We start from the raw sequence: 20401 nt of genomic DNA on the forward strand, positions 1-20401 counted from the left end.
TTTTTTTTTTTTTTTTTTTTTTTTTTTTTTTTGCCCCTTTCTCACTTCCAGGAAGAGAGCCCCCTGAGTGTGTCTAGCCCAGAGGGTACTGGTACCTGGCTGCATTATACCAGTGGTGTGGGTACTGGGCGTCGAAGACGCAGATCAGGGGAACAAATCACTTCTTCCCCTGTCTCCCCCAAATCATTGGCTTTCACATCCAGTATTTTTGGCTCATGGCAACAGGTTTTTAAACTTTACTTCATTAAAATTTTCCTACCCGCATTCAGAGCAACAAACAGCTGTCTTTGAGGACATCTAATCCCTTATATTTAACATCAGAGTAAATCCTTCTGTATTTTAATTTTTAGTTAATTTTCAAAAGCTTGTGATATCTGACAATATATGAGGGAAAGAAACCATTACATTGCATGTGTTTAGGATTTTTGCTGGGAGGATTTTAAATATCCAGGATTTAAAAATTAGTAAGTTTTATACTCCTGGAACTTTTGGTGTTAATAAAAAAAAATTTTAAAGGAAAGAAATCTTTTTTTGGCATAGTTGTCCTTTAAAACATTTGGAAACAAAATTACATAATTTGATGGTAAGAAAATTCAATAACCATTTCCCCATAATTGAAATATTAGATTCCATTTGGAATTTGCTGAGAATATGAACATTTTTTAAAAATCCAAAATTTATATGGTCCTGTATCAATTAGCAGGGCACATGTAATACTGTTGTTCTCTCCCTCACGATTCCGTTATCTGGAAGTATCTAAGCTACAGGATATATACAGTGTGGGGTTCAGTTGTGTAATATTTTAAAGCTCTCTTTATGAGAGGGTACAATGTATAGGTGCCCATCAGTAATGTGGGCCAAAGTTAAATGACTTCAGAAGGACTTTCTGTGATGACGTTTGGAAATTTAAAATACTAGGGTTTTTTGGTTTGTTTTGTTTTACAATGGAAGGTTTTATACTTCCATGCTGTTACACATGACTTTTCTGAGAATTTCAGCAATTTCCTTTTGGAAATATAATGCATTTGATTATAGGAAAAGGGATTATGGTATCCATTAAGGCTGTGAATATTTAAAGGTTACTCTGATAAAGCCCATGCATGGATCAGTAATTGTATGGTGACCTCAACAGTCTCTGTCTGTCTTTTCTTTTGTTTGTGATTGTTTTTCCCCCCCTTCAAATACAGGAGCTGTTTAAAAGTGGGCATTTGGCTTCTTTTAAGAAAGTGTGAAATTATATCAATCTATTAATTGTTTCTTTTCATCTGTCTTGTTTCATACATGATATTTCATTCTGAATGCCTGCTTCGCATCACTTCATTGCAAGGACTTCATATGAAATGGACTCCCTTCAGAAGGGGATCTTGCATGATCTTTCATGTTTTATGTATTTCTACTAATATTTATCATACAGCTTATTAACCTTTGTCTGTCTGGAACAGGCTGCAAATGAAGTATGGACTTTTCGATCGATTTTACTGTTTTACCTCATTTATTTTGCTTTCCTTGTGCAGGTTGTATCTGAAAATGCTAATTACCTGCGAACACCAAGAACTCTTGTGGAACAGAAGCAGAACCCGACTGTAGGTATGTGGTCTAAAGGAAATTGAATTCCAGGCCTTCAACTCCCTATTTTGCACACATGTAAAACTCTTCAGTGACGAAAGCATGACCAAATGCTATGCTTTATTTGTATCTAACATATACTAATTCAAAAATGTTGAGTTATAACAACTCAAAGCATACAGTAAAATTTCAATAAAATGAAAAGAAACAGTATTTAATTTTGATATATAATTTTTTTGAAGGTCTGCAATGTAAACTACTTAGTCCAATTGCCAATGCTAGTTTTAAATCTTGTACTCTATAAATTAAAATCCCAAAATGTTTTAATTTAGGAAGGAACTTCATTTTTCCCACTTGATAAAATTGTAAATGCACTATTGCATACCAAACAGAACCTTCTACCTTTCTGATTAAAAAAAAAAAATTTAGGGGGCACCTGGGTGGCTCAGTTGATAAACCATCCACCTCTTGATTTCAGCTCAGGGTTGATCTCAATTCAAGGTCATGAGTTCAAGCCCCACGTTGGGCTCTTGTGAAGCCTACTTAAAAAAATGTTTTGTCTTTAATTTTAGTAGAGAGTGTTTAAAACCCTTTTTTAGTGTATTAACTCTCTTTTTCACTATTTCCTAAGGAAAACCAAAGCAAAACTAATGCACAGGGATAGTTGTTACTCTTTATTGACCTATAGAACATAATTTGTTCTTTGCTAATAATGTTGCAAAGCAACATCAAAATAGATCTTTCTGAACTCATTGCTTTTAAGCTCGTTGTTGATAAACTATATGAGGTAATGGCATAATATTTTCTGTAAGTAGTTGTCTAAATAGGTTTAATAAAAGTAAATAAATAAGTTTAAAAGTAAAAATAAGTAAGTTTCAACTATATATACACTTTTCTCTACATACTAAGAATATGAACTGCTTGTTGATGCCTACTTACTTGAAGATCTTTAGTTAATTACATATAGTTTATGTTGATAACTTTTAATATGCCCACATGATCTTCCTTTATGTATCATAATGTATTTGATAGAAATTTATTTAATCTTTACCCAGTGGTAAAAGTTTTGCTTGAGTGTGAAGACTTTGGCTACAAACTAAGCATCAGTTGTATTGGCTGTGTTTTATTTGCTAATAATGTGTTTCATAGGGTCTTATTAATTTAGATCTTAAGTTGTTTAAGTATTAGGAATTTAAGGTGATTTAGGCCTCGATAATCTACAAGGAATTGTTCTCACCTGGTCTTCTCACAAATTAGTAAGCTTTAATTTGTTTTATTTCATAACATACATTGATGATTCTTAACTCAGGGGTATCAGAAAAAATTCTTCATTTACAGACATACATTCGAAAATCCTGATCTATGGTGAATAGATTTGTGCTAAGAGAGGTTTCTATGTATGACCTGTTAATGCAAATTGACAGAATCCCTTATCAACCAAAATTAATTTCTATAGTAGTGTTTTAATAGTTTTAATATGTATATGTCTAATTATTGTGTAGGCATATTATTTTCCTCAAAGACAACATTTTATACAGTGTTAAGTACCCTCATTTGTACATTCGATAAATGGTGGTGGTGATTGTATTAAACTTGACATTATGAACGAATTGTGAGCCTGTTCAAGGCACTGCCAGTTGAGTGTGGTAAGAGCCATGTTATTGCATGCTGCATGAATTCCCATGTGAATGGAAGAACACCCGTTGTGTATGTATTTTCTCTAACTCCCATCAGGGTCTCACTGTGCGAGCCTGTTTAGCACCTCAGTGCTCGGGGGTTCCTCAAGCGCACCTAACCTACAGGATTATGCTCGTACTCATCGTAAAAAGCTGACTTCTTCTGGCTGCATAGATGGTATGTGCACACATGCACACACAGATTCATATCTACACCCATGCACACACCCATGAGCATATAGTACTTCTCAAAGACAAGCCTAAGTCCACTGACTGATTCAAATGGAATCCCAGCACCTTTTGCCTAAATGACATTCAGTGCTCTCTTATCCATAGCTTGGATTTATGTTTCATCAAAGAGTTAATTGTAGTTAGACATACAGCACTTACTCAATGAATAGTTTGTTCAAATGTGTGAAATTTAGAGCTGTATCATATGTATTGGGTCTTTTAGAGAGTCAATAAGGCATATTATAAAGAATAAATCTTTGATCTTTTAAACTTTTGGTTATTGCTATCCCTTATTTTACTTACTGATACTGATAAAAATAAGGTGAATAGAATGTGGATAAGTAGAAGAAAATATACTTCTATACTTGGCAATATTTTTATAAAAACAAACATACAATGAGAATATTTTAGAATCCCTAGTTGGATAGCCTCTCACTGTTAATATACCTTAAGTTTTAATATTTAGATTATCCTTTGAGGCTTCTGGAAGCTTGTCCCTTCTATTAATAGGAGTGTTTATTACCCTTTCATCTATTTAAAACTCTTTTTCATATATCCACAAATTTACTTAAGTCAGTAAAACGTAGACTTAATTTGCTGGCTCCTCCTGCCTTTCTTTCTTTTGTATATTTCATTAAACACTTTGCCTCTTTCCTCAAGACATTTTACTTTTAACCAGTACCCTCTCTCATTCCCTTCTGCATGTCACCTAATTCTAACCTCCTTATATATTTGTTTTTTCCCTCTTTTTTAAGTGTCCTTCTTTTGATAGCTATTATGAATTTCAGGTACCTGTTTTTCTCTTTCTCAGACGCCACACGCGGTTCTGCTGTTAAAAGGTTTTCTATCTCATTTGCTCGACACCCAACCAATGGTACGTTTTGCTTTTATTTTAAAAGATACTCCCCTGCTTCATCCGTTTTTATTTTTCTTTTATTTCAAACTGTGGGGTATACAGTATCATTCATTTCTCCATTCTTAATTTCAGTTGGCATATAATTCCAACTTATTATTAATCCAAAGTATTGATACTGTCTGGCTCCCTTTTTCAGCTGTGATTTACACAGTCATTTAACATCACTCATCTCAAACTTTTAAATGACCACAACGATGATGAGTTTTAATACTAAACTAGCACCTAAAAATCCCTTCTAATTTCTCAAATGATCGATCTACACAAATTTTAAAACTACAACAATTAGTTTTGTTTTCTTTTTAATTCTTAATCATTTTAATTTTTTTTCTTACTGATTTCTTTTCTGATCATATGGTTGTTTTATTGAGATACTTAATAAAAAATACTGAGCCACAGTTGTAAAACAGCCAAATGAGATGTGGCTTTGAAAAGTTCTTGGGAACTAGGAGATGCAGATTTCACTGTGTAACATCATTTATCGGTGGCTCTTTGTCTAAAGGATACTCAACCTGGTGTGGAGACCTCTGAAGATTTTATCCAGCATTTACTTTATCCTCATGTGGCCATATGGTTTGCTATTGTCAAGCAACCCACTCTTTTTGGTACCACTGATTTTCATTAAAATTTGGAGAAATTCTGATAGGAAGAAGACTAACCTAAAAATCTAGAAAGCTTGTTCAGTTAAATTCTATTTCTGAGGCTGAACAGTACAGTAAAGTGTTTTTGTGGCCATTGTTTATAAACTGAATTGTTGCACTATTACAGCTTTCTTACACAGAGCTTGTTCTTCTGGGTCACGAGAGAATATTTACTGACCATTTGTAAATAACTGAGGATCAAAGAATTTAAAAGAAAACATACCTGTTTTTGCTTTTATTCGGAATGAAGGTACTTTTATCCCCTGGATTTTTTTTTTTCTTTTTAACTGCAAGTAAACCTTTCAAAAACTCAAGTCAAGTCTTCACAAACTTAGATGAAACTGAAGGATTAAACACAAGTTTGTAGTCATTCTCCCCCTTCTGGATCCTTTAGCAGCACACTTAAATAGCAGTGCACTAAGTATTTCTGGAGGCAGAGTAAGAAGATCTCATCCTCAACAAGAAAAAATTTAGCCTTAAAGCTTATGTGCTTTCCCTCCTTTGTAGTTCTTTAAATGTTGCTTTCTGAAGAAAAAAATCCTTATTTGATACAGCTGCAGCTTCTAAGGAAACTCTTAGAAGAAAACCCAAAGTCACAAGAAAAACAAAAGTCACAAAATTCTAAGAGACATTCCAGGTTTAAGACTGACTGTAGTTTTTGTGCAGAATGCTTACGTTTATAGCCAGTATTGGAAGTTTTATATAGGAGAAATCTGTGTTTACTGAAGCTTTAAAAAATAAAGTTGGTTAAATTTAACAGAAAATAGAATAACTTTATATTCCTTTGACTAAAGCTTTTTAAAAAATGTGGATTCTCCACACACATGACTTAATGTACTTAAAATGCATTTCTTTCAACTCTAGAAATGTTTCTTTGGGGTTTTCAAGATTTCTTTTTTTCTTTTTTATACTGTGTTGTCTTATCTGTCCTATGAATTGTCATTTGACTCTCACTTTTTATTTCCCCTAACTTTCATTTATTTCCATCTTAATACATATCATGGACTTACCCCTCCCTTCATCTTTAGTTCAAGGAACATGGTGAAACACGTATCTTCTGACAGTGCTTTACCTTATTTTCTGGGCCTCTGTGCAGAACACCTACACCTCTATAGGTGCTGGTCCGTTTCCTCTGTGGAATGTCTAGGCTCCAGTGGTATGTTTTTATAGCTTCTAAACATGACAGCAGGGTGGCTTTTTAAATTGCTGCGCTAACCCTTTCATTGTGCATTAAATACAAAGTTTACTAAAGATAAATGGGGGGATAAATGTAGTCCCGAGGAACATGTGTTATTATTTGCCTGTTATAAAATCTAACAGGTAAATGCAAGGAAATAGCTGTTACAAAATACTTAGAAACATTCTGATGAAAGGATTTTAAAAATCACATTAAGTTTAGTGTTATGCAAAGAAAGGGTTTGCGCTTATTTGCATGAGTCTTGTACTTTAAAAAACTGTATTACTTGTGCAAGCCCAATTTTTTAGTGCTTTATTTAGGTGCTTTAGCTGCTGTTATGGTATAGTTTCTGTTTTGTTTTGTTTTGTTTTTTTAAGTATATGTAATGTTCTATCATGCTTTGGTTTGCACCTGAAAATCAAACATACAGGTTTTATAAGTCTTTTGGTTATTTTCATAGAAAGGTTAGATTCTCTTTTAACCAGTTTCCCTATTCCAGCCAAGAATTAGGCAGTCCTTGGGTCACTGTTTCCTCCCAAAATTAAGGAAATATCAGTCAGTGTTAAAAGGAGCTTATCCCTATTGAAGCAGAGAATTTTGCAGTCTGTTTGGGTTCAATTAATTTCTACTTTTTATTTACTAACCTTAGCCTTAATATAAAATCTTAATCTAAGTATTAAAAGTATTTCCTTTGGAGACAAGTTAGTTTGAATTTTGGAAAGAAGAAATGCAGAAAGACTTGTTACTTTAATTGTTTATGAAAGCAATTTTAAAAGCCATTCAGTTGAATAAAATTTAAATAAACAGGCAATTTTTATAAAAAGCAAGTAACCTATATCTTATTTGTTTAAAACAAGTGTATATTGTAAGTGGTTTTGTTTCACTGATGGTATAAATATATATGTGCATGATTTGTTTCATGAAATTTTTCTATTTCTGTGCCATTGTTGAATGCAAACATGTCTGTATTTTGTATTGCTTTTTACTTGGCCTAACTGTACTCAGCTAGCAATTTCCAACAATAGAATTGTTGAGTCATTTCAATAAAGGTAGGTAAAATGTGTTTTACAATTTGATTTTCAGCATAAATGAATGAATGTGATTTTCAGGTCACACTAGAGAGTATTGTTGGACTTGGTATTACTAGAAAAGTTACTTAAAATCACTATTCAAGTAACTACAATGTAATTATTTTTCAACAAGAAGTCGATTTTAACATCATAGCATCAGAGACACATCATGGCATCAACTTACTCGCCTATCAAATAGACCTGATTTTTATGAAGTACAAACTGAAATGATGTAATGTTTTTGTTCCCCTCCCCAGGTTTTTTTCTTTAAGTATCATTCTTAGATTTTACCAAAGTGTAGAATGAAATTGTGTGCATGCGGTACTATGTGATTACATTTAAAATGAAATCTTTGTCACATCTTGTTCCGGTCCCATATTGCATAGCATCTGGTGTCATGACTTCAGAGAGCTCATGTGTTTGCATGTGACAGATTGGAAAGACCTAACCTGTACAATTCTAAGCAATGGTTTTCTTCCTTCTTAATTATTTTTTAAATATCCAAATTTTTTTTCATTTCTTTTTTTCAGGCTTTGAATTGTATTCCATGGTGCCATCTATTTGTCCTCTAGAAACTCTTCACAATGCCCTGTCTTTAAAGCAGGTGGATGAATTTCTTGCTTCTATTGCTTCTCCATCAAGTGAAGTTCCACGGAAGACCCCTGAAATTTGTAGGAAAATTATTATTATTATTATTTTCATTATTTTGTGGCAGTGATATTATCAGACTGTAAGAATTATTACAACAAATTTCAATAGTGATAGTGAATGGAATTTTAGGGGAGAAAGGGATATAAAGGAACAATATATGAAATTCTTGGTGTTACTGATGTGCAAAGATGCCAGTTTTCTTGATTCCTCCCAAGAAACTTTTCTTCCAAAAGAGAAAAAAAAATCTAAGACCCAGCAATAGAATTCAGCAATATAGTCATGGCCTTTTTTCCACATTCTTACTATGTGTCATTTTCTAATAAACTGCTTAAAAATTACAAAATATAATTTGTCATTAACCCACACATGCACACATACCCATCCATAGCTTACCACTTTTGGTACATAGTCATAATGAATCAGAAGGAGCTCTTGACTAAAGAGCAAATTAGAACAACAGGTTTTCAAATTAAGTTCTTCAGAAAATACTCTGCAAAAGTTAATTCGTGTGTGTGAAGAAAAGGGTTACGTGGCTCATTACATTTTGGACCCTGTGTATTATATCCCATTTCCCTTTGGAGAGAGAGAGAGTGACATTAGTGTAGGAAATCTGTATACCTAGATTTTCCAAAACGTATTTTTTGAGAAGACACATTTTTGGTGATACATTTAAACATTTCTGAGGGACATCATTCTGGGAAACCTTTAAGGCTACCCTTTTGGATATGAGAAGTCACCTGACTGCTGTCATTCTTAGCTTTATAGGATCCTTCAGCACATGGGAATTTCCAGTTTAGGAAGCATCCAGTTTGGAGAGAACAAGCTCCGCTTAGTTAAGAATCTTGCTAGGGCTAGTCTCCTATCTTTGGAAAGTCACAAACTTTCATTGTATATCTTTCTCCTTTTTGTAAGAAGCATACTATAAATGTGTTTCTCTCAGAATGAAATCAGAGGTCTTGGAATGAAAGCTGCTTTCATATGTTGGTGTTATTCTCTTCCCTTTTCTGGCTACTACATTGTAATATTCTAGAAAGTTCTCTTCACATTGTATTCTGTCTAAATGGTGCCCCCTGCATTTCTACAATATAGTGGCCTACCCGTTTCTTCCACATCTAGTAGTAGAGGTCAGTTTTCAATCATTGATGGTAATGGAGCAATAACTGGGTTTATATTCTAAAATATTTCACTTTAGGAATGGTTTTAGTAAGTAGAATTTAATTTGAAAATTTGCATGTGAATGGGTCTGATTCTGAGAATTGATAATACTCCAAATAAAATAACTTCTTTAAGAGGTCAAAGTTAGGAAAATGAAGCATGTTCATCTTCTTTTCTCTGTTAGCTGATAGAATGCATTCTGTACTCAGAATGCAGTAGAGAACTAATTCTCATTTACCCTTTACCCCTTTATACTTGATGTTTCACAACTTCACTTGGGCCAGGATTTATAATCTTAAATTAGAGATGAAAGGAAGTTTCTCATTAGTAAATAAGAACTTAGGATATCTATCAGTGCTATTTAGAATTGAGAAGATTTTCAGTGAGTGACTTAAAGGTTACAGTAATGGCATTTGTTTGTTTTGGAGAGAGAATTGTGGTGGCACATTTACAAAGAGAAAATCTCTGAAGGTATATATTCTGTGGTGCTGTTGTATTGTGATAGCTTTATTTCTGTCATTAGTGAATTCAGTTAATCAGAGTATATTATTGAGGTGTATTAATGAAGTGAAGGATATTAAATTCCTTTTCCAGTTCAGATTAGCTCTTCTCTGTATCATGGATACAAGTTGTACCCCATATCCTCTAGTTCTCGTAAAATTTCATGCCATTACTTACTAAGGAAACTAGATAAGAATGTAAATGCAGTTAATGCAATTCATAGCATTGGATAAACCTTAAAATTAATCTAGTTCATCAGTCTTCAGTCTGTATTCCTAAGAGCTTTTGGGAATTCCATGTAGAAGGGGATACTGAATGGTTAGGCCTTGTGTCTTGCATGCGGATTTTCGTATTGCTTGACCACTAATCAGTCACCATTGATTTCCTCAATGGTGTCTAAGTTTTTTTCTTTGGAGTAAATTTTTCTCAAATGAAATCTTAAATAAAATGGATGAAAACAGATACTGTAGTTGAGTTGTAAAGAAAATAGATGCCAGTTTTAATAGAAGTCTCTGAATCCTCTATTTTATACTGTAATTGCAGAATTAATATTTAGTAACCACAGTATATTTATATTATTTTATACTTAATTCCCTGAATTGTCAAGGAATTAGCATCATAATATAGACTATATTTATTTTGTGCTATTTATAACGAACCTGATTCTGTTAATCCTCTATCATTCAGAAAGGCTTTTTCCTCACTTCAAACAAATTGAATCAATTTTGTGGCAACTAGAAGGTAGCTTACAATGGAACACTAACAGTATCAGATGGGGGGAAAGGTGTGGAAATACTAACTGGATAAGATAGAGATGGAAGTTAATAAGACAGGATAAAACATGTAAACAGGAAAGAGCTTAGTAGTGGTGTAGTACTTTACATGATGCTTTAGGGATTTTTGTCATCCCTGTATATTATTTCATTAGTGACTACTTGGAGCTTCTGCCAACGGGATTTATATTCATTTAGTATAGATAGAGGTCAGCCACATAAAGCACATTTGCTGTGACTGGCCCACATACTTATTTTTCAGACACATGCTATTTATTGCTATCAGGTCCTCCCCCAAAATTGCAAAACCACACTAACTCTTTTTTTGTTAACTCCCCACCTCCCTTCAGTTAGGAACCCAGAAGCTCATGCCAGAAGCTCTCCTTCCCCAGAGAACTTCATACTTCAGAATTACCTTACTTTTCCTTTTCTTGCCTCTTAATTGCCCTGCCTTGATTAGAAAGAGAAAAACAATCTTTACAATTTCCTTGCATTAAGATAAATCTCAATAAGTAATATAGAAAGACAGTTTGATTTATTACTTATAAATATAAGTAAATAATAATGTAAGCTTATTTATAAATATAATAGTTTAATAAACCATAGTATTTATAAAGTAACTGTCCCTAATCTATACTTCATATTTTTAAGGAAAAACAATTGGGNGTAAAATTATGCCATCAGCTCTCTGCCATCCCTTAAGAATCTGAGTTTCTATCAGGACAGAATAAAATTAAGTTTGTTGCTCTATTCTTGTTTGCATGCCATTAGTAACTATGTCAAATGCTTATTGTTTGCAGTATTAACAATATATCTATTAGACTAAGAGCATAAGAGAACTTTTTATAGGAAAGATAATGTTACTGAATTTACTTTATAAATCTTGCTTTGTCTATTTTCTCCTGTAATATATATTCCTAAGTCCACAAAATATGTCATTAGAAATTTCTAAAATGTAAGGACTTGACAGGAAATTATTGAAGTGCCATATCTGTTTGTTTGGTTTTTTTTTTTCAGCCTCTTCAGCTTCACGTTCCAGTCCAGTAATGAGAAGAAAAATATCTTTAAATACATACACACCTGCAAAGATCCTCCCCACACCACCAGCTACCTTAAAGAGTACAAAAGCAAGCAGCAAGCCAGGTAGGAGTGTGTGTGAATTTGTGGATTCTGTAGAGCAATTAGAAGAATAATAATAGCTTGCCTTTTGAGTTTAAAATCTGTTTTTAAAAAGGATCACTTTTTAAACACTTCCTAGAGTTAAAAACTGTTATTATAGTCTATTAATGTATTTGTATTTTTTCCTCTGTTGTCTCCCTCTACTCCTGTATCTGTTAATAAAATATATTTCATACTTGTACTTTTCTCCAAACTAACTTATGAACTGTCTCCTATGCTTTTCTTTTGAGTCTAGGCTTTATTTTAGTCATTTTATATGAAAGATTATAGTCTCTTCCTTTACAATGTTTTAATTCTCCATTTTCATTCTAATGATATGAATACCAAATTCAACTATCTTTTTTCAACTTTTTAAAAAATTTTATTTTTTAAGGAATCCCTGCACCCAACGTGGGGCTTGAACTCACAACCCCAACATCAAGAGTTAATGCACTCTACTGACTGAGCCAGCCAGACACCCCACCTTTTTTTGTGTGTTTACTTTTTGACATATTTGATTGTGTGGTTGATCCTTGCTGAAATAGTCTCTTATTGTGACTTCCACGAAGTACTCTGCCTTGCTCTTCTTTTCCTTTACCCAATTCCTCTAGTCTTATCTGATGGTCATTCTTCCTACTTTGCTATGCCAGACAGGGACATCCAACTGTTGACTTTTTCTTACCCTATATCTTTTTTCTTCAGAAAATTCTATATAGCTCCAATGTTTGACTCTATCCTCACTGGAAATTTCTTAATTCTTTTCCTCACTTTAGTGCTCTCACAAACTCTTTTGGTTAAGAGTTTATGGTTGAGAGTCAGAGGGACCTAGATTAAAACCTCAGCACTACTGCTTATTAGCTATATCACCTTTGGGTAAGTTACTTAACCTCTCTGATCCTCGGTTTCATAGTCTTAAAATCAGGGTAATAGTGCCTCTTTTAAAGGTTGTCAGAAATGAATACCATAATGTATATAAAGTACTTGACACACATACTAAGCAGTCACTAAATGTTAATTGCTGTCGTTACACTGTCGCCAAACTGTTCTCTTCACTTCCTCCCAAATAAATCCTTGTGATGATAACTCAGGTCATTTTTCTTTTTCTAAAATGTTCTCCCTTTACTTCCCACTCCCAACCCAACCCCCTCCACTGGGGCTAAATTTATATGATTACTGAAACAAGAACCCTCATGACACGCTATACCACTGACTTGATCATTTATCACTGATTATAGCTCTGTCAGATTATCTGGCCTTATAAATTAAAAGCAATATTTAAACTTCACACATTCTAGATAATGAGTATATGCAGGTACAGACAACTGAAAAAGTATCTTAAATATAAATTACAGTGTATTCCATATACAACTCACAGCTAAAATTTGTATAGTTTTTATGCTATAAAATACTTTTTTTATTTATACATTTCTAAATATGGCCTTCAGAGATCAATACCATTCTTATGCCATTACAGATGAAAAAGTTGCAGAGATTGTAACTTGTCCCTGTTCATGTAACTAGTAGTGGATAGACCTAAGATTTGAATACTCTTTGAATCATGGTCCATTGTTTTTCTCTACATATTAGACACATGATAAATGTCTTATTTCATATGCCTTTCTAAATAATAAAGATGAAATGGTGTTATTTTGACTTTTCCAATATAATAACGTAAGCTAATAAAAGCCAATCTTGCATTCCTGGAATGGAATTCCTGGTCATAATGAGTACTTTATATATATGTTGCTGGATTCAGTTTGACCTTGAGGATTTTGACACCTGAATTTTTAAAAGATGATTTTTCTATAGTTGGTTTTTTTGTTTGTTTTTGTTTGTTTTCATGTTGTTTTTTTGTTTTTGTAATGTCTTTTAGATGTTGGTATCAGGCTGATGCTGGCCTCATAAAATGATTTAGAAAGTATTTCTTCCTCTTCTATTTTCTGAATGAGTTTTTTAAGACAGGTATTTGTTACTTAAATTTTGATAGATTTAATTTTGTTTCGTTTTGGTGATGGCTTTAGTAACTTGATTTTTCAAAGAATTTGTTCATTTCATCTAAGTTGTCAATTTTCTTGTTACTTCATCATTCTTTTTTTATTTAATTTAAATACTTTTTTAATGTTTATTTTTGAGAGAGAGTGTTGGGGGGTGGGGGGTCAGAAAGAAAGAGGAAGACACAAAATCTGAAGCAGGTTCCAGGCTTCAGGCTCTGAGCTGTCAGCACAGAGTCCGAGATGGGACTCAGTCTTACGAAACATGAGATCATAATCTGAGCCAAAGTTGGACGCTTTACCAACTAAGCCACCTAAGCACCCCATTTCATTATCCTTTTAGTGAAATTGGTAATAATTTCTATTATTTATGATAATTTGTGTTCTGATTTTTTTTTTCATTATTCCCACTAGGGATTTATCCACTCTGTTGGTGTTTTCAAAGAACCAGATTTTAGCTGTTTGTTTTATAGCTCACTGATTTCTGCTCTTTAATATTTCCATTTTCCTACTTTTTTGCGTTGACTTTTATCCTCTATTTTCTTAATTCACTTTTTATTAGACATTTTTTTCTTGTTAGATAAACATTTAAGCCTTTCAGTTTCCTCCTGAGTACTTCTTAGCTACATCTCACCAAAGTTACATTTTATTCTCATTCTCATTCAGTTAAAAATATTTTCTAATTTGTGATTTATTCCTTGAGTCATGGAGTATTTAGACGCATATAGGTTACTTTACAAATTTTGGGAAATAGGGGTTTGGTTATCTTGTTACCAATGCCTTCATTCCATTGTAGTTATAAAGCATATACTGTACAATTTTAATATTTTAAATGTAAGATATTTTATGGCTTAATATTTGGACTTGGTACATCTTAAGTGTAGCAAAGGCACTAAAGAAGAATTTTTATTCCATAGTTCATTGATGTAATGTTCTATCAGTATCCCTTAGGTCAGAATTGCTGATAATCTTTTTTCAGATCTTCTGTATTTTTACCATTTTGAGGGGTGGGGACATGTGCACAGGAGGAGAGGTTCTGAATGTCTTATCAGATGTTTAGAGAGCAATTTCCACTAACAACTATACAATTGTCTTTTTCTTCTTTTTAATTCAGTCAATTTTTATTCTGTGCTTTAAAGCTTTAGGATTACGTACATATATATTTGGTATGCCTTCCTAGTGTACTGACTCACTTACCATCATGAAATTTCCCTCTGATTCCTATTAATGCTTTGTCCTAAAGAGTATTTTATCTGATGTGAATTTTGCTACTTCACAATTTCTTATGCCTGTATGCATGGAATATTTTCCCAAACATTCTGTGTCTTCATATGTAAGGGATTTTTTTTTGGTAGGCAGTTTATAAATGTCTCTTTAAAAACCCATTCTAGGGGCACCTGGGTTGCTCAGTCTGCTAAGCATCCAACTTCAACTCAGGTCATGATCTCTTAGTTCATGGGTTCAAGTCCCACGTCAGGCTCAGTGCTGACAGCTCAGAACCTGGAGCCTACTTCAGATTCTGTATCTCCCTTTCTCTCTCTGACCCTCCCCTACTCACATTCTGTCTGTCTCTCTGTCTCTGTCTCTCTGTCTCTGTCTCTCTCTCTCTCTCAAAGAATAAATAAACATTAAAAAAATTTTAGGAGTGCCGGGGTGGCTCAATCCATTAAGCATCTGACTTTGGCCCAGGTCATGATCTCATGGTTCATGGGTTTGAGCCCCACATCAGGCTCTGTGCTGACAGAGGCTGGAGCCTCCTTTAGATTCTTTGTCTCCCCTTCTCTCTACCCCTCCTTGGCTCGTGCTTTGTCTCTCTTTGTCTATCTCAAAAATAAATAAATGTTTTAAAAAAAAAACTTTAAACCAATTCCAACAGTATCTGTCTTATAGTTGCAAATGGTTCATTAACATTGTAATTATTGATGTGGTTGGGTTAGATCTACTATTTTATTATATTTCCTGTTTATACCTTCTGATTGTTATTCTTTTGTTCTTTTCTGCCTTGTTTTATATTCAGTATTTTTTAGAGTTTTATTTTAACTTATCTCTTGACTTTGTAGGTTTACTTTTTACATTATTCTTTAATTGGTGACTATAAATATACATCTCTAACTTTTCATGATCTACTTAGAGATAATTTTATGCTACTCAGAGTAAAATGCAACTCTGTAGATTCATTTACCTTCCTCTCCTCCCATCCTTAACACATAGTTGTCCATGTATGTTACTTCCACGTATATTATAAAGGCTATAATATAGTGTTAGGATATTTGCTTTACACAGTCATGTATTGTAAAGAAACTGAGAAGAGAATAAAAATATTTTATTTATGCACACATTAGCTATCAGTCTTCATTCCTTTTTCTAAATCTTTGTTTCCATCTAGTTTTATTTGCCTTCAACCTGAATCTCTTTAGCATTTCTTATACTGCAGGTCTGTTACTATATTTTTAAAAGTCTTAATCTCTCTGTCTCTCTGTCTCTCTCAGAAATAAATAAAACATTAAAAAAACACTTTTAAAGTCTTGATGTTACCTTCATTCTTAAAAGGTAGTTTTGCTGGATTGACAATTCTAGGAAGAAAGTTTATTCTTTCAGTGCCTTAAAGGCGTTTGTTTCCAATGAGAAGTCTTTGTTAATTCGAATTGTTCCAATGTATGCAGTGGGTTAATAAATTTTTCTGCCTGCTTTCAATATTTGTCCTTTATCTTTGATTCTCAGCAGTTTGTGGCAGGCAGGCTTAGGACTCCTTTTTTCTTTTTTTTTTGTTGTGTACTCTGGGTTGATGTTCACTTTTACTTATCATCTGCATTCTGCTGTTAACCCATCTAGTGGATTTTTTTTAGATATTTATTCCTTAGTTTTAGACACTCTTTTTTGATTCTTCAGAGATCTCCTATATGTTTACTCACTTTAAGCATATTTTTGCTTTGTTCTTGAGTAAGTTAAAGTACTTGCTTTAACATTCTTTATGTACTAATCTAGCTGACCTCAGGATTGGTCTCTATCAATTGATCCATTCTCAAGAAGAAAGGTGTTTTCCTGTTTTTTTCATACATTGAGTATTTTGGATTGCATCCTAGACATCACGAATGAGATGTTGTTTAAACCCCAGACTGTTATTTTTGTTACGCTTCTCCCAGGAGTACTGAGTTGTTTGGTTTCTTTTCAAGCAAAAAGTTAACCTTGGCTGAACTCAGGTTGCAAAACTGTTCCTTGAAGTATTCAGCAGCTCAACTTTCACGTCTTTTCTTTTGGCCTCAGCTGGACTCTTGGAGCCTACCCTGCTCATGCCATAAATGTGATCATGGTTTATATATAGAATGCGGGAGAGGGGGTCTCCCTTTGTGGGATCTCCCACCTGACTTTCCAGCAACTATAGTTGCTCCATTACTTATCTTCTGTTTCTTCATGCTCGAAAGAATGAGTTTTATGTTGAGTTTTAGTCATTGCACGTGGTTCAGACTAGATACTGTCCTTAGGCCCAAAGCTTTCAAAAACGTGGGAGTGAGGGGGGACTCAACATGGGTTTCCTTCCTCCAGGTGTTGATTTTTTTTCCAGTATATGCCTGCTTTTGTTTATTCTTCAGTGTCTTTAGGTAGTTGTTTTTCATATTTTATCCAGAGTTTATGCTTGTTAACCTGCAGGAGAATTATTCTGATAGGAGCTTGCCCATCCAAACCAGAAGTGTCATCTGGCTTAGAATAACTTTTTGATAATAACTCATGAGGGCTTAATGATGGTTTGGATGTAGAAGGATGAGTCCTAAGTCAAGACTGTTTATAGCTTTCTAATATTTGAACTTTTTAAATAGTGATGATATAAAAGAGGAGAAAATAGATTTAAAGAAATGACAAGTTCAGTATTAAGCATATTAAATTTATGTTTACTGTCAGTTATCTAGACAGAGATTTCTAGTAGGATATACAGAGTAAACAGATTTTGAAATAAGGGAAAAGACCTGGACCAAAAGTATACATTTGAAGATCATTAGCATAATAGATGGTAGTTAAAAATGATGGAATAAATTAGTTTGCCAGGAAGAATGTAGAGTGAAAAGACAAATTTAGAACACACCCATTGACATTACTTTCCTGTATTGGTGTTGAATTCTAAAAAGTTAAAAGGTTAAAAATGCTCTATTAAATGTTTATAATGTTTCATTTATATCACAATTATAAAGTTAATTGTTTTGTCACTTAGCAATAGTATTTGAACATGAATTGCTTGTGGAAATCTAAACAATAGTTTTTCTTTTTTTGTATAGCTACCAGTGGACCTTCTAATGCAGTTGTTCCTAATACCTCATCTCGAAAAAAGACTATAGCTAGCAAAACAGAAATGCATGAGCACAAAAAAACCACTGGGAAAAAGAAATGAAATCTTAGCAGAAGCTGGACCTCCATAATATATTTATAAAAATCACGTTGTTCGGTAGAAAAAGACACATAATAAACCTTGACTGAAAACTGTCAAAGCAAGTAATTGGTGTTTCTCCTTATACACCTCTGTATTCATTTTAAAATATGTTAAATCTAGAGAATTCTTTGTATATATTTCAGGTAAGGACCTCTTCTCATGACCTTGAAATGTTTAAAACAATGTTTATTAACATTTTAGCAAAACTCATTGTGATGAAGGTCTGTCATTGTTAATATTATGTTTGCCCTGTGCCCTCAGTAAAGAAAAGGACAGAAGAGCTCAACTAGCCTCTTCTGGTGTCTCACCAGTAATGCTATTTACTCAAGAATCTGTGAGGTGAGCTCTGTACACACTTTCATTTTCACGGGATTGTATGTTAGCTGTAAAAACCTATAGCTTGAGTTGGAATTTGACAGTCAGGATTATATATTACAGATTTTTAAAGTATATTTCCAAAGAGATTTCATTGACCATTTAGATTAGAAACTTTTCCTCCAATTGTTAGAATTACATATATGCTGCAATATTTAATAACTGGAGTATTAGCATATGACTTATTTTTTCAATTCCTTTGAAGTTTTTTTTATTGTGTGTTATTTAAAATATTATGTATACAGCTGGGGTGACTACACCTTTATGTGCATAAATTTATATTAATTTGTAGAAAATACTTGCTTTATATATTTCCTTATCATAAGGTGCTTTTGCTCATCTTTTATGTATCGGGAAGAAAGACATGTTTAGAATTTCTTTTTAAGAGATATAGCTGATAGGTTTATAAATCTTACACATACTTTCAGAGTTCTTTTTAGATCTAAGGAAAGCAGTTCAAAAATGGGTATCATCAGTGTGAGAATAATGTCTGAATTCTGTAGCTAGTAGATATTATGTATAGCACCTCTTCTTAGCATTTCCATTCTTAACCTAGTATATTAGATGGTCTCACTAAGAAAGCTTAAAGTTTGAACATTGGAAATAAATGCTCTTTTCATATCATTAGGTTTTGAAAGGAAATTGAGATCATTGTTTTGTGATTTCATCTAGGATGTGAAAAAATATTTATTATATTGGTGCTTTTTTACCCACTAGTGCACAAATAATTATAAACCACTTGAATGACTTAACCTGTAAACCAAACAGTACAACCTGGTAAAAATTCCATGCATTGCCAGTCAGGTAACTTAACTTGCTAAAGCTTTACTTTGAAGCTTATATTTAGGAAATTACTGAATTCTCATATGAACACAACTATTTAAACTCTGCAGGAGGCTCTCCTAACTTTAAATCATCATCTATGAATTGACATTTAGAAAATAAGCATATTATTTGTTAGTTTTAAAAGGTACCAGATGCAAAAGTCACAAATATATACAATTATTTAAGTTCATATACTTCACATGAATGTACTTGTATTATATGGAGACATGTCTTGTAAACAGTTGAATGTACCTAAGCTTTCTGTATGTGAAAATGTTAATGTGCTCAGTGTGGGAGTAAGAAACGACTTTTATTTTTTAAGTGGAACTTAATTAAAATATTTTATTTCCAGAATCAGAGAGTGATTTAAATGGCAAGTTATTTTTTATTTCTATTCTTTATCTCTTTCCTTTTAGCTTTCAAAGTAGAAATAATGAAGAAAACTGTTTGAGTATTAAACAATGCTTATCTCAGATATGAAATAAAACTTACTGTTGGCCATATCTATTTTCTAGAAATTAACTACAAATGTTCAGCACAGCTCATTTTTACCATTGTTATAGAGGAACTATGATTTCACCGTAGTCATTAAACCCTGTAATATTTTTGTGTAGACTGATTGGACAGTCTGATTTGAAAGAATCTTTGAATCATTGTCTAAAACAACAAAAGTCTTACATATCAGACCAAGAAATTAAAGTTATCACTATTTAGTGCATGTTTGACTGAACCATCCATTTCTCATGTGATTCTGTCCCTGTATGGGTTGTTTGTTTGTTTGTATGTTTGTTTGTTTTAAATACTAGACAATACTGCTTCTTGCAGCCCAATCTTCCAAGCAGCAGAGACGAGAAAGCCCCGCTTGAGGAACTGCCCAGCCATTCTAGGATGTTCGTCTTCAGAGTGCATTATTCAATCTTTCCATCCTTAACCCTGCATCTGAACTCAGATCTAACTTTGCCCTTAAGTAGTGCTGGCAGATTTTACTGCCCTAGTGCTGTAGGATTCTTGTAAGTCCATTCTCAACACCAGGAAATATCTTTGAGGTGTTTTACCAACCTTGGATTAAAGAGCAAAATGTACTGAACAGCTTATCTCATGTTTCCTTTGAGCAGGAAATGGAGGCCGGAGGAGAAACAATAAAGGGTCAGAGAACATGTGACAGTGTGCTTGCATATACATGGGGCAAAAGGGCAATAGATGGCAATTAAAAAAGAAAAGTTAAATGTATAGTTCTTCGAGAAAGATCTAATTAAAATTCTTTAGACAAGAGAAAAA

General features: G+C 33.3%; 1 protein-coding gene across 1 annotated transcript in view; it reads left to right on the plus strand.

Annotated features, from left to right (window-relative positions):
* PPIP5K2 (diphosphoinositol pentakisphosphate kinase 2) overlaps nt 1–19477 on the plus strand; it is a 65561-nt gene extending 46084 nt beyond the window's left edge. Inside the window, exons 25-32 of the mRNA XM_077757282.1 lie at nt 52–225; nt 1515–1587; nt 3301–3420; nt 4285–4347; nt 6124–6183; nt 7805–7945; nt 11372–11497; nt 17772–19477. Coding sequence (XP_077613408.1) covers nt 52–225; nt 1515–1587; nt 3301–3420; nt 4285–4347; nt 6124–6183; nt 7805–7945; nt 11372–11497; nt 17772–17884 — 870 coding nt within the window. The 3' untranslated portion in view covers nt 17885–19477. The remainder of the gene's footprint in view (nt 1–51; nt 226–1514; nt 1588–3300; nt 3421–4284; nt 4348–6123; nt 6184–7804; nt 7946–11371; nt 11498–17771) is intronic.
* Nucleotides 19478–20401: the final 924 nt, after the last annotated feature.

The sequence above is a fragment of the Crocuta crocuta genome, unplaced genomic scaffold (assembly GCF_008692635.1).
Source record: "Crocuta crocuta isolate KB4526 unplaced genomic scaffold, BGI_CrCroc_1.0 scaffold131, whole genome shotgun sequence".
Lineage (NCBI taxonomy): Eukaryota > Metazoa > Chordata > Mammalia > Carnivora > Hyaenidae > Crocuta > Crocuta crocuta.